At 43.0% G+C, this 11,466-nt stretch overlaps 3 protein-coding genes across 4 annotated transcripts; 1 reads left to right on the top strand and 2 right to left on the bottom strand.

Annotated features, from left to right (window-relative positions):
- The first annotated feature begins 267 nt into the window (after positions 1–267).
- On the top strand, positions 268–5,490 carry LOC127785322 (two pore potassium channel c). The gene is made up of 2 exons (XM_052312758.1): positions 268–1,728; positions 4,298–5,490. The coding sequence occupies exons 1-2, from the start codon at positions 551–553 to the stop codon at positions 4,485–4,487; spliced, it is 1,368 nt and encodes a 455-aa protein (XP_052168718.1). The 5' UTR covers positions 268–550; the 3' UTR covers positions 4,488–5,490.
- Positions 5,491–5,523: 33 nt separating this feature from the next.
- On the bottom strand, positions 5,524–6,686 carry LOC127785323 (chromosome transmission fidelity protein 8). The gene is made up of 3 exons (XM_052312759.1): positions 6,409–6,686; positions 6,136–6,319; positions 5,524–5,848 (listed from the first exon to the last, which is right to left on the bottom strand). The coding sequence occupies exons 1-3, from the start codon at positions 6,568–6,570 to the stop codon at positions 5,775–5,777; spliced, it is 420 nt and encodes a 139-aa protein (XP_052168719.1). The 5' UTR covers positions 6,571–6,686; the 3' UTR covers positions 5,524–5,774.
- A 772-nt stretch (positions 6,687–7,458) lies between these two features.
- Positions 7,459–11,239, bottom strand: LOC127785224 (myb family transcription factor PHL7-like). Of its 2 annotated transcripts, XM_052312655.1 has the most exons (8): positions 10,965–11,239; positions 9,793–10,012; positions 9,508–9,584; positions 9,375–9,417; positions 9,230–9,287; positions 8,573–8,642; positions 7,996–8,362; positions 7,459–7,893 (listed from the first exon to the last, which is right to left on the bottom strand). In XM_052312655.1, the coding sequence occupies exons 2-8, from the start codon at positions 9,932–9,934 to the stop codon at positions 7,886–7,888; spliced, it is 765 nt and encodes a 254-aa protein (XP_052168615.1). In that variant the 5' UTR covers positions 9,935–10,012; positions 10,965–11,239; the 3' UTR covers positions 7,459–7,885. The 2 variants fall into 2 exon arrangements, with proteins under 2 accessions (XP_052168615.1, XP_052168614.1); XM_052312654.1 differs by having other exon boundaries at positions 7,459–8,362; positions 10,965–11,238.
- Between the last annotated feature and the right edge of the window lie 227 nt (positions 11,240–11,466).

Raw genomic sequence — 11,466 nt, 5'->3', positions numbered from 1 at the left:
AATTTCAAAACTTGCAGACAAACATCCCACATTTCGTCTCGTGCCGTTTAAACAAATTTCAGAAAATAAAGCATTGCCATCCATCTGATCTGATGTCCCGGAGCCGCACGCCGCTGATGATCCATTATCCCATCCCTCTCATTATTTATTTCCTCGTATCTCCAGCCGCACACGGAATATTAAATTATTTCATCCATCGATATCGTTTCAAAATATATTTATTACTTATATCGATTTATCACAATCAAAATCAAATCAAACCGAAAAGGGAAGGCGAAAAATTCAGTCAAAAAAAAAAGAAAGCGAAAAATACTTCGCCGTCGTCAAGTAGACGTCGCCGTCTTCCGCAGCCAGCCACTCCCCCATCTCATCGTCTTCCTCCTCCTCGCATCGCCGGAGGCCACCGGGGACCCCAAGAATCCGACCAATCCGATCCCCAGTCTGCTTCTCCCTAGGCCCGCGAGAATCTTGCGAGGAAATCTCGCTGCCGGATTCGAAGAAACCGCCGGATTCCGTGGAGAATCAAGAAACCCCCGCAAGGTGTTCGTCCATGGACACGGAGCCGCTGCTGTCGCCGCTGTCGCCGTCGCCGCACCTGCTCCACCCGCTGCCGGAGCACGCGGAGGTGTCCACCTTCTCGCCGCCCCTCTCGCCCTGCCCTTCCCCGGCGTCCTCGTACAAGGAGCGGATCATCTTCGGCGCGCACCCGCCGCCGCCGCCGCCGCCGCCGCCGCCTCCGCCCCCGCCGCGGGGGAGGCGGTACTACCGGCGTGTGTCCGGGGATGACCTCGACGTGCCGTCGTGTTCGTCCTCGCCTTCCCCTCCCTCCGACGAGGAGAACCCGCCGCCGAACCCGCCGTCGCTGTTCGACTTCATCGGGGGGCGCACGAACCTCCACCGCTCGCGCACCGCGCCGGCCATGGCGCCGCTCAACGCGGCGGCTATCGCCGCGGCCGCCGCCTCGGGGGACAGCCGGAACCCGCCGCCTCCCCCACGGCGGCCGGCCATCGTGCTGCACGCGTTCCTCTTCCTGCTCGCCTACCTCGCCATGGGCGTCACCTTCTACGCCGCCTTGCCGGGCAACTTCACCTCCTCGGCCGGCCCTACCCACCCCGTCGCCGACGCGCTCTACTTCTGCATAGTGACTCTCTGCACCATCGGCTACGGTGACATCACACCGGCGACCCCCGCCGCGAAGCTCTTCTCAATCTCCTTCGTCCTCATCGGGTTTGGCTTTGTTGACATCCTCCTATCCGGCATGGTGTCCTATGTGCTTGACCTCCAGGAGCACCTCCTCATCACGGCGCTCAAGAACCCCCGCTCTGTGCGCAAGCACCGGCACAATTACATCTTTGATCTTAAGAAGGGCCGGATGCGTGTGCGCATGAAGGTTGCACTTGCGCTCACCGTGGTGGCCATCTGCGTGGGGGTCGGTGCCGCGGTGCTCAAGAGGGTCGAGAATTTGGGGTGGCTCGATGCCGTTTACCTTGCTGTGATGTCGGTGACCACCGTCGGGTATGGCGATCACGCGTTCCAGACACTGGCTGGACGGCTCTTTGCATCCGCGTGGCTGCTCGTGTCGACTCTTGCTGTTGCAAGGGCATTCCTCTACTTAGCGGAGATGAGGATTGACAAGAGGCACCGCGCTATGGCTAACTGGGTGCTGTCGAGAGACATGACCGTGTCAGAGTTTCTTGCTGCGGATATCGACAACAACGGTTATGTCACGTAAGTCTCCGATACCTTAGCTATTCTTTACCTGCCTGCATTTACCTGATTTTTAGAAAATATGTGCACAGATACTTCTTAGTCCTTGCTGATGATGATCTAGCAATTTACAACTGAAATAGATGTTTGAACATCCAAATTAGAGACTTTGCAAGGTATAGGATTTCCGAACATTAAGCAACATGTGCTAGTTGGAGAATCAATCATTAACACTGCTTGTTCACTAGGTTGTTGGGTGTTGACATATTGTGTCTGCTGCTCTCTAGTTCTTGGAGTATACTATGGTTCATTTTAGTATGATGCAATTTTGTTACAACTAATGTAAGGTGGAACAGAAACCTAATTTATTGGAGGAACAAATGGAATAGTGAGCAAGGACTTTCGGTTTAGAATTAATAAGGTCTCTTAAAGGAACTTAGCATCTTAGTTCTGTATGCTTTCTTTTGAACACTATGTCTCATTACGTAGGCTTTACCTTATCTTCCTTATGTATAGTTGTAGAATACTTTCTTTTCACTACAAATGTAGTCTTTTCGATCTGCGTATGCCTGAGATTCTAGTATATGTGGGTATTGATTTTTTTTTCAGGCTCACAATTTGCATGGTTGATTATTGGGTTGTGTGGATTGTACATTGCATTTGGGAATTCAGAACGCCTGTTCATAAGATAAATAAGAAATCAGAATGGGGAAACTGGGAAAGAAACTCTTGGCTTAGTACTGGATATGTGAGTTTTATAGTATTGGAATTTTGAATTTACTGAAATTGTAGGTATGAGAAGTGTTGAAGATTTTTGTGCTTGGAGACTGGGTACTGTTTTAGATACATGGATATGTCATACTACAAGAGAAATTAAAATGTGCTCTGAAAAGAATTACCTTTCTGAATGTAAAGTAGCTAGTTCTAAAATTTTGATCATGTGCATTTAACTGGCATGTATTCGGGAACACCGGACAGAAGCAGTACCATTTATGTTGATCATGAATTCATGCAACTTCTTTTCTGATGGCATACAAAATGAATGACTAACAAATTCGATTGTGTAGCCCATCAGTGGAATGGAATCTTCTTTTTCTTGTTTCTTGATACATCTCAGTATGAGCAATGAAAATATATTGTGCAATTATATGGCTATTAAAACTTAAAATATGCCAAATCGAAAGAGCTTGACAATTTGTCAATACAGGATTATGACATTCGATGATTAGAAATTCTAACATCTGAAGTTGTAAGAATGTGTTGTGTAGGAGAGCATTTGAATTAATAAATAATAAGGTAGAACCTGCTTCTTTCATGATCTTATATTTCTCCTCTGTGTCCAGAAGGTGGCTGGACAAATATTGTGAAACAGATGGAACACTTTTTGGCTCATTGATTTGAACTGTATTTTGTTGGTCTTTTGCTTGATGTGTTAACAATACTCTATTGAGTTTATGGATATTAATAAGATATGTGCATTAAATCGATTTGTGTTTACAAATACCTTGAAAAAGCAAACCTTTTACTGTGGTTTCATAAAAGAAAATGTGGGGACTTTGCCTTCTCTAGCAACCCAGGATTTCAGTTGCTATTCCAACACAACATTTTAGACCACAATAATAAATCAGTTGCATGTACAGCTAGCCTCTGATGCCTGAATAGCTACTGTTATAAAGACTTTTTAGCTCATTGATTTGAACCATATTTAGCTGCTACTCCCTCCGTCCCTAAATATAAGGGATTTTGGTTGGATATGACACATCCTATGTTCAGATTTGTTGTACTAGAATACATCACATCTGACCAAAATCCCTTATATTTAGGGACGGAGGGAGTATTTTGCTTGATGTGTTAGATTGAGTTTCTGGAGATTAATGAAATATTTGCATCAAACTAATTTGTATTTACAAATATCCAGAAAACAAAAACTTTTTAGTGTGGTTTCACAAAAAGGTTGGCACTTAGCCTTGTTTAGCAACCCAAGATAACAATAATACATCAGTTGCACATAGCCTGTGAGAACTAAATATAAGCTAATAAAAAAACATTTTCATAGTACATTGATTGTGCCAGACTGATCAGCTCTCTTAAAGTGGCATTTGATTACATATGTTGACAGCATGTGCTTTTAATTTAGTGCGGATGCAAAAGGCAGTTTTTTTTCTTGAAATGCTTACGAGGTTATCTGCACAAATTTATCTCACTTAGAATGATCACTCTAATCTCCACTACCAGACTTATTAGGGAGTAGCTACAGCATGCAACCACAAGCCTAAAAATAGTTCGTTCACTTAAATTTTGCATAGCATTTTATTTTATAGCACTTTTTACACATATTATTGCTACAAGCCTGCGGTATAAATGTGTTCACAATCCACATCGACACATAGGTTGCAATCACTTTTAGTTAGATAATAGCTTAATAGAATGTTAGCAATGCTATGTATTGATCATCACTGGATTTGCCACAATAGTTGAGTGCTATCTTCTTGTAATAGCATGGAATTTTATTGCTTGTCATAATCTCTGAAGAATACAGCTTCTTCTAGCTGTATGGATTATTGTTCTAACCATCACTTTTTCTGTTCAGGAAATCGGAATTTGTAGTTTACAAGCTCAAGGAGATGGGCAAAATTTCAGAAAAAGACATAATGATGATCTGTGACCAATTCCAAAGAATGGACTCAGGAAACTGTGGGAAGATTACACTTTCAGATCTTCTCGAGAGTCATCAGCTGGTCACTGACCTTAACGAAAAGAAAAAGGGGAAGAAATCATAATACATCACAAGACGCAGAAAAAAAAAATCGTAGGGTAGTAGCATTTTGCTCATGTAAGATATGCAGAATCATCAATGGTAGAAGAGCTAGGAGGCTTTCTCCTACGCTGAATTCAGAAAGCATCCATTGATGGTAGGATAGCTTCAGGAAAAGTAGTTTACTGCTCTCCAGCTATGATTGTACCCTAGAAAGGGTGAGAAGATCACTGCTGTGAATAGAAGCTGTAAATAGGAAGGATAATACAAGGACATTTATTCAGATTCTTTATAAATATATATTATATGGAGGGGTTGGCTGGTGGCCATTTGGCTTTTCAAGTTCTTCTGAAAATTATCATGACCAAAGTTGTGGTTGGTTGGTGAGACAAGAAAGATGAGCACGCCATTTCTGTTTATATGCATACAATATAGTAGACACCAGACATTTTTTTTCTTTATGATTTGATTAAGACGTTTCTGCTGCTGACACTAGGAAGGCGACATTAGCCTTTGTCATCAAACCTGTTTTGTATTCTTTTGCTCTGATTGAGAATTCTTTCGGACTTTCCCTGAATTCATGGACATGAAATTAATAGCATAATAATTTATTTGTTTGTGGACATTATATTGGACGTAGAATTATGGGGCTTTCTGCCACGCCACGTGGCATGAAAGGATTAGGTAATTAATTGGAAAGTGAAGTGTTAATTGAGTGAAATTTTGGATGACAGTTTCCGACATTTAGTGGCCAGTGGGTACGAGAGCAGGTACAATAGCAGGCTATAAGCCTATAGATCTATAGCCAGTTGTAGCACGAACTTTAAGACATAGTGTGTGTATGACATGTGGAACCAGGTGTTAATAGTGTAATATGTAACTATTGTATGAATGAGCTATTAAATTAGCTATAGATTAATTAGAGCTAGTACTCAGCTATACTATTAAACTTGCTCTGATTAGGATCGTCTGGTCCATGATCGAGAATTTCATCGACAGCAAATCGTGATTCTGAAGCTAACATCGACAACAAGGTAACAATCATAAATCACCACGTAGGATGAGAAATCGGACGATGATATTATCGTTTCAGTTTTGGGATGCGCTTCAAAGAAAGAGAGAGAGGCATATGGTACAGAGAAAGAACGATCACAATGCTAATCCAAAGATTGATTTCCCAAGAACACAAACGAAGAACCATAATGACTAGTGTACCATTCACCCTAAATCTGCAGCAGCAGCAGCAGCAGCAAAGGCGACGGTTTTGATTGATCTTGAATTCTTGATCGCATCGGCGTCAGGTGGACAGGTGCTACGATGATTGGGGTGGTGGCGCCGCCGCCGGCGCCGGTAGCGGCAGAGTCTTCTTCTCCTTCACCTGCGGTTCTGTAAAAGAAAAAAGAAAAGAAAAAAAAAGAAATCAACTTCCATCAGTATTGAGTTGTATGCATCGAATAGTCCTCTAGTTTGGAATCAAAATGGACTATAATTATTATTTAATTGCGTACTAGTCAGAATTCAAACTCAAGACCTCCGGTTGTAATACCATGTTGAGTTGTGTTGCGTGCACGATTAGTCCTACCCTGAAGCTTAAGTTGATGATAAAAGACGGAAAATTCAATTTATATTCCAACGCTCAAAATGGATCGAAGGATTAGTAGTAGATCGATTACTTGAGATGAGAGCCTTGGGCCGGTCCTTGAAGAGGATCTTGTGCCGGATCACGCCGATCACCTCCAGCTCCGTCTCCGCCGCCACCGCCGTCGTCTTCTTCTTCCTCAGCACGAGGAGAGGCTTCTTGAGCGCCACCTTGGTGCCGGCGAGCTCATGGTACCCCACGGTGAAGGTGAACGCCGCCTGCACATCCGAATCAATCGAAACGTGAGATGGCCGGGACCGGGAGGGAGTGGGGTGGAAGACCGCCGCCGGCGGAGGTGGGTTCTTGCCTTGGAAGACGGGGCGGCGGCGGCGGCGCAGAGGCGGCCGATGTGGAGGCCCTGGATGCGGCCGGAGAAGCACGGCTGCGGCTGCACCACGCCCTGCACCTCCACGATGGCCCACTCCGGGCACCCCGCCTCGCCGCACCCGCACCGCACGCGGATCTGCATCGCCCGCCGGCCCGCCGCCTTCTTCTCTCCGCCGGCCGCGGGTGGAGGCGAAGGCGAAGGCGAAAGCGAAGGAGGAAGAGAGGAGAGATTTTTTTTTTTTTCTGGGCGATTGGCGCCAAAATGGCGTGCTAAGTTGGTCCCTTCCCGCCATTTCTCCCCCCGAAAAACAATATTTCTTTGCTTCGCGCCAAAACAAGAAAAATAGGATTTCTTAGGAGAATTCGAATTGGGCTCCGGAGTTTAGGATAACCAGCCCAGAAATGGTATTCAATATCTCTACTCCTCCATTCTAAAATAAATCAACTTAGAATAAGATATATTAGTAGTAAGGACATGTACAATGGTCTTTATTAGCGGTCTCTCTTTATTGTCATGCAAACATATTTAGTGATGTGGAAGAGAGAGAAAAAAGAAAAGAGAAATATGGTTGCTACGCATGACAACAACATAGTGTCGACTCTTAGCATTTATTAGGAAATTTTTTATTGTATTGAGTCTAATAAAGGAAAGATGACTAGTAAGAAAGTATTTTGGTACATTAATGATTAGAGACCGTATTGTCTTAACTATTGTAACGTGATAGCCTCTAATTAACGTAGAGACCATTTCGGTCTCTACCTTTGTACTTGTCCTAAGAATCTGAACAACGTTACTTATGCTAAGTAATATTTTGTTTTATTTTAGGTTGGCTTATTTTAGGATGTAAAGAATATCTTTTGTTTCTCTTTTCTCGAATACCCCATTATATCTCTATCTAGATTCGTAATATTGGAATGTGTCATATTATATACTAGGTTTGTTTTTTAAGGACGAAAAGAAGTACATGCCATCAGCACATAATAGAAGCTTCCAGTAATCACACAGAAATTATGGACAGAACACAAGAAATTATGGAGAAAAGTAACCATGATAGTAACATCCAAGTGTAACAGCATAACATCAACAGCTTGTGCTTCTGACCACTGACCATTACAAGTTTACAACAAATTACACGCGAAAAATTGTTCATGTTAAACACTTTTGTCAATAAAGATTTACCCAGATGAGCAGAAGTCGACGCCGCGACAAAGCGCAACCTTCAAACTTCCCAACTCAACAGCTGATAATAAAATTTACAGGCCACGAAATTACAAGCTTAAATAGCTGTCATATGTAGTATCATGTAAACAATCATCTGAACACCTACAACATTTTTGTCTACCAACATCTCCATTGGGACTTAGAAATATACTACTGAGAGCTACAACACGGATCTTAGATCATTACTTCGTCTCGAACAAGCTAGCGAAGATGCTGTGAGGAGTATCACCAGATGCTAATGACCTGAGTAGGACATGGAACATTGTTGGAACTCTGACCCCGAACTCGACTCGAAGATAGAATGAGGAAGGGCGAAGTCAGTTTCCGAGAACTCTGCACCATTACCTCGTTGCCTCTTTGCTGCCCTCTCATGCTTTGGACTAGCGGTAGGAGAACCAGGCTGACAGTTGGAATCAGGGGTTAGTGGTTCATGGCGGGACAGAGAATCATCGCGCTGGGGGCTCTTGGTTGCTTCGTTTTGTCCTCCATTGTCCCTATTCGAAGGTACACCTTGAGTTGGAGATTCAGATGTAGGTGCAGGAGTAGAGGGGTCAGTTCTTTCGGAATCAGGGAACTGATCGCTTGGCAATGTGACGGAAGCACCAGCAGCAGGTGTTTCAGATTTCACTCCACCGAGACGCTGCTGCTCCTCAATGATCTTCTTGAGGTACTTGCCCTGCGCCTCAATGCGCAACTGCAGCTGCCTTTGTACCTGAAGAGAATGTTTATCATATCATTAGGGCCTGCTCTTTGCTGGATATTTCACAAAGATTTGAAGAATATGTGCATCCAGAACAATTTCTTTGCATAGATTTGGAATATTTTAGTAACTTCGGAATAGGCTTAATAAATATATAAGGATGGAGTACAAATGTTAGAAGCTAACAATTTTATGCTGAAAGGAACTTCCACAAAAACTTACTTCTAACTGTTCATGTAGACGCTTTTGGACCTCCATCTGCAGCTTCAGAGCTTCAGATATCTGTAAGCCACTGTACAAAAAAATATCACGATGAATATTGACTATTGAGGTGGAGAACAGCACCAATCGAACAGTAACATAATGGAACTGTCCATTGAAAAGATAAATAGGCATTGAAATCTTACAGAAGATAAATAGAAAGCACAATAACAAATGACTTAATTTTTTCAACTAAAAGGAAAAGGCATATTAATCAGACTTAAGTTATTTCACATATTTTGTTGTTTTCTAGTATCTAGGATTTATGTTCTTGAGGATGTTGAAAGCCAAAAATGGTGGGCAGAAGAAATTATGTGTAAAATACTAGTAGTAGTTTCAATCTCAATCCAGCAGCAGCCTATTATTCCTTGATACTTTCAACTACAGAGGGACTACAATCTAGAAAGCGATATTTGCCGAGCAGCATGGCAGCATGCAAACAACAATGGTAATAATTTCAATAGTTGGTCATGGTAGATTTACTGGTAAATGGTAAAATGTGGCAAACCGGCATACTTCCATTTCATACCATAACAGTATGTCAGTAGCATTTCTTTTTTCTTTTTACAAAACGACTGATATGATATCGGAGAAATAATTAGGCTTATGTATACTTACGAGGATCCCTCAAGTCCAGCAAGCAAATCTCCAGGGTCTTTGTTTTCAGCCTTGTTACCTACCAAGGAGACAAAAATTAGGATAAGCTAAAAGAATGCCAGAGTACTAAAAAATGCAATGCATGATGAAGAGATTGTCCGCGTACCATCAGCTGAAGAGTCGGGAATGTACTTTGCAAGCCTGTATTTCTAGAAACAGGAGGGGAATTAAATAGGATAAAAAAAATACTAGCTACAAAAAATATTAAAGGGAAAGTGACACACTGTAACAAGATGTACCTGCAAATGACTTTTCACATGGTATATCGTCAACCCTTGTACACCCATAATTCTTAGAACTCCTTTCGGAGTTGCTCCTGTTGCATTTGAGGAATTCAAGTGTTAGCAGAAGCAGAAATTTACAGTTAATAAGTTCAATGGTAAGAGAGCATGATTACATGCATGCAGTAAAGTTATTGTCTCCAAGAAAAGCATCATACAGAACAGTCTCTATATAAGTTTGATAAAATCAAATAAATGAATAAATGAAAACATAATTGCAACAATTGCAGTATGAATACATACTATCAGGACCACCAAGTTGAGTAACAGCCTCAACAAATCGTTCGTGCAGCTCATTTGTCCACCGTAAGCGTTGCCTTGCAGCCAAGTTGGAATTGTTGTTTGCTCCATTATCTGAACCCATATTGTTGCCACCTAATTCCATATGCTGCTGATAAGTGACCGAATTATTACAGTAGGGCCAACACTAGGTTCAGGTTTTGGTTAATACAATGATCATCACCTGGGAAAAAATACATCAGAGAGCCAGATATCAGTTTTACAAACAGCAATCACAAACAATGTTTGCCGGTGATAAAAGTACAAAAACACAACTAATCAGTGCAAAGTTGCAGTGGCAGTTTTCTGTCCATCTCTAAGACAGTCACAAGTGTTTCTAGAATTTGTGAGCTTAACTACATAGGGAAGTTTTCATTGTTGACAGAGGAAAGAACTACTAAGACTAGTATAGACAAGGAAAATGCCATTTGTACCAAGAAAACTAGCGTGTGCAACGCTGTCCAATACATCTATCCAATTTGATTCCTCATACCATACTGCTTTACATGGAAGGTTAGGCAAATAGAGTGACCCATAAAAATGGTAGATGCAAAGCTCTAACAGAAAACCAGCCAGCATACATAGTTAAGGCGAATACTTGCATCCACAGCTTGCATGGTGCATCAATCGAATTATCATCCATTAGTATTTATTTATTTTGCTCTCAATTTATAACCAGGCAAAAAAAAGGTAAAGAGCTCCATGGGAGCAACCCACACAACCTATCGCCAGACATATGAAATTAGCTTTGATACATGATGTTCTTGATGCCCTTCAATTGCACAGTAGAAAAAGATGAAATCAAAGCAAAGCGAATTGCAGCTCCATGCTCAAAGCAAAGAGCACCCCGTATATGCCAACCTACTACCACCAGAGAACTCATCACAAACAGCGCAAGCCACACGCCATCTCCGGCGGAGGTGGGCCCGACCTGTCAGCCTCAGGAAGCCCTTTTTTTTTTCCTCTCCTCGCTTCCATTTTTTCCCTTTTCCATTGGGGGAACAAAAGCGAGAGCAATAACATCTCAACACGGAAAGCAAAAAAACACGCACAAATTTACCGGGAATTCTCTCTACAGAGGCAAAGTAATTTTTTTTTTTGGGGGGGGGGGGGGGGGGGGGGAAACGCTGACGCACCAAGAAACCCCCCCCGGACCGAATTCGGGCCCGAATTGGGAGCGGAAGAAGGCGGCGGCGGAGGCAAGATCGGAGCTGGGCGGCGCCAGTGGAGTGTGGGGGGGGAGAGGATTGGTGGATTCTTGGAGAGGCGAGGAGAGGGGGAGAGAATTCCACGAGATTCTCTTCTCTCCTCTCCTCTTCTTGTCTCGTCTTCTCTTCCCCGCGTAGGCGTAGGCGGAGGGCGTAGGTGTGTGTGGCCCTCTGCTGCTGGGTGCCTGTGCCAGCCTTTCTACCTGGGCCTACTACGCTATAGAATGACCTGCCCATAGTTAAAAAACATGATACACCTTTTTTTTCGGTTTGGACCCTGGGTTTTTGTATATTATCATTGGGTCGGCAAATCTACTCCTCCCAAAATAGAATTTGTTATATTTTGGAACGGAGGTAGTAGTATTTTTTTTATAAAAGAAATAGGGTATAACACAGGTGCTCACATGAGTACACACCTACCTCTATGAAC

This window comes from Oryza glaberrima, chromosome 9 (assembly GCF_000147395.1).
Source record: "Oryza glaberrima chromosome 9, OglaRS2, whole genome shotgun sequence".
Classification (NCBI taxonomy): domain Eukaryota; kingdom Viridiplantae; phylum Streptophyta; class Magnoliopsida; order Poales; family Poaceae; genus Oryza; species Oryza glaberrima.
Note: the sequence above shows the minus strand (reverse complement) of the source record. Positions and strands in the feature narration are given on the sequence as shown.

Excerpts from the sequence above, each read along its gene's own strand:
- LOC127785224 (XM_052312654.1), bottom strand. The coding sequence starts at position 9,934 with ATGGAATTAGGTGGCAACAATATGGGTTCAGATAATGGAGCAAACAAC. Across the intron at positions 9,585-9,792 it reads TCAACTTGGTGGTCCTGATA|GAGCAACTCCGAAAGGAGTT; the intron begins GTATGTATTCAT and ends CAAATGCAACAG. Across the intron at positions 8,363-8,572 it reads GTCTACATGAACAGTTAGAA|GTACAAAGGCAGCTGCAGTT; the intron begins GTAAGTTTTTGT and ends CATTCTCTTCAG.
- LOC127785322 (XM_052312758.1), top strand. The coding sequence starts at position 551 with ATGGACACGGAGCCGCTGCTGTCGCCGCTGTCGCCGTCGCCGCACCTG. Across the intron at positions 1,729-4,297 it reads GACAACAACGGTTATGTCAC|GAAATCGGAATTTGTAGTTT; the intron begins GTAAGTCTCCGA and ends TTTTCTGTTCAG.
- LOC127785323 (XM_052312759.1), bottom strand. The coding sequence starts at position 6,570 with ATGCAGATCCGCGTGCGGTGCGGGTGCGGCGAGGCGGGGTGCCCGGAG. Across the intron at positions 6,320-6,408 it reads CCGCCGCCCCGTCTTCCAAG|GCGGCGTTCACCTTCACCGT; the intron begins GCAAGAACCCAC and ends TCGGATGTGCAG. Across the intron at positions 5,849-6,135 it reads GCCCAAGGCTCTCATCTCAA|AACCGCAGGTGAAGGAGAAG; the intron begins GTAATCGATCTA and ends TTTCTTTTACAG.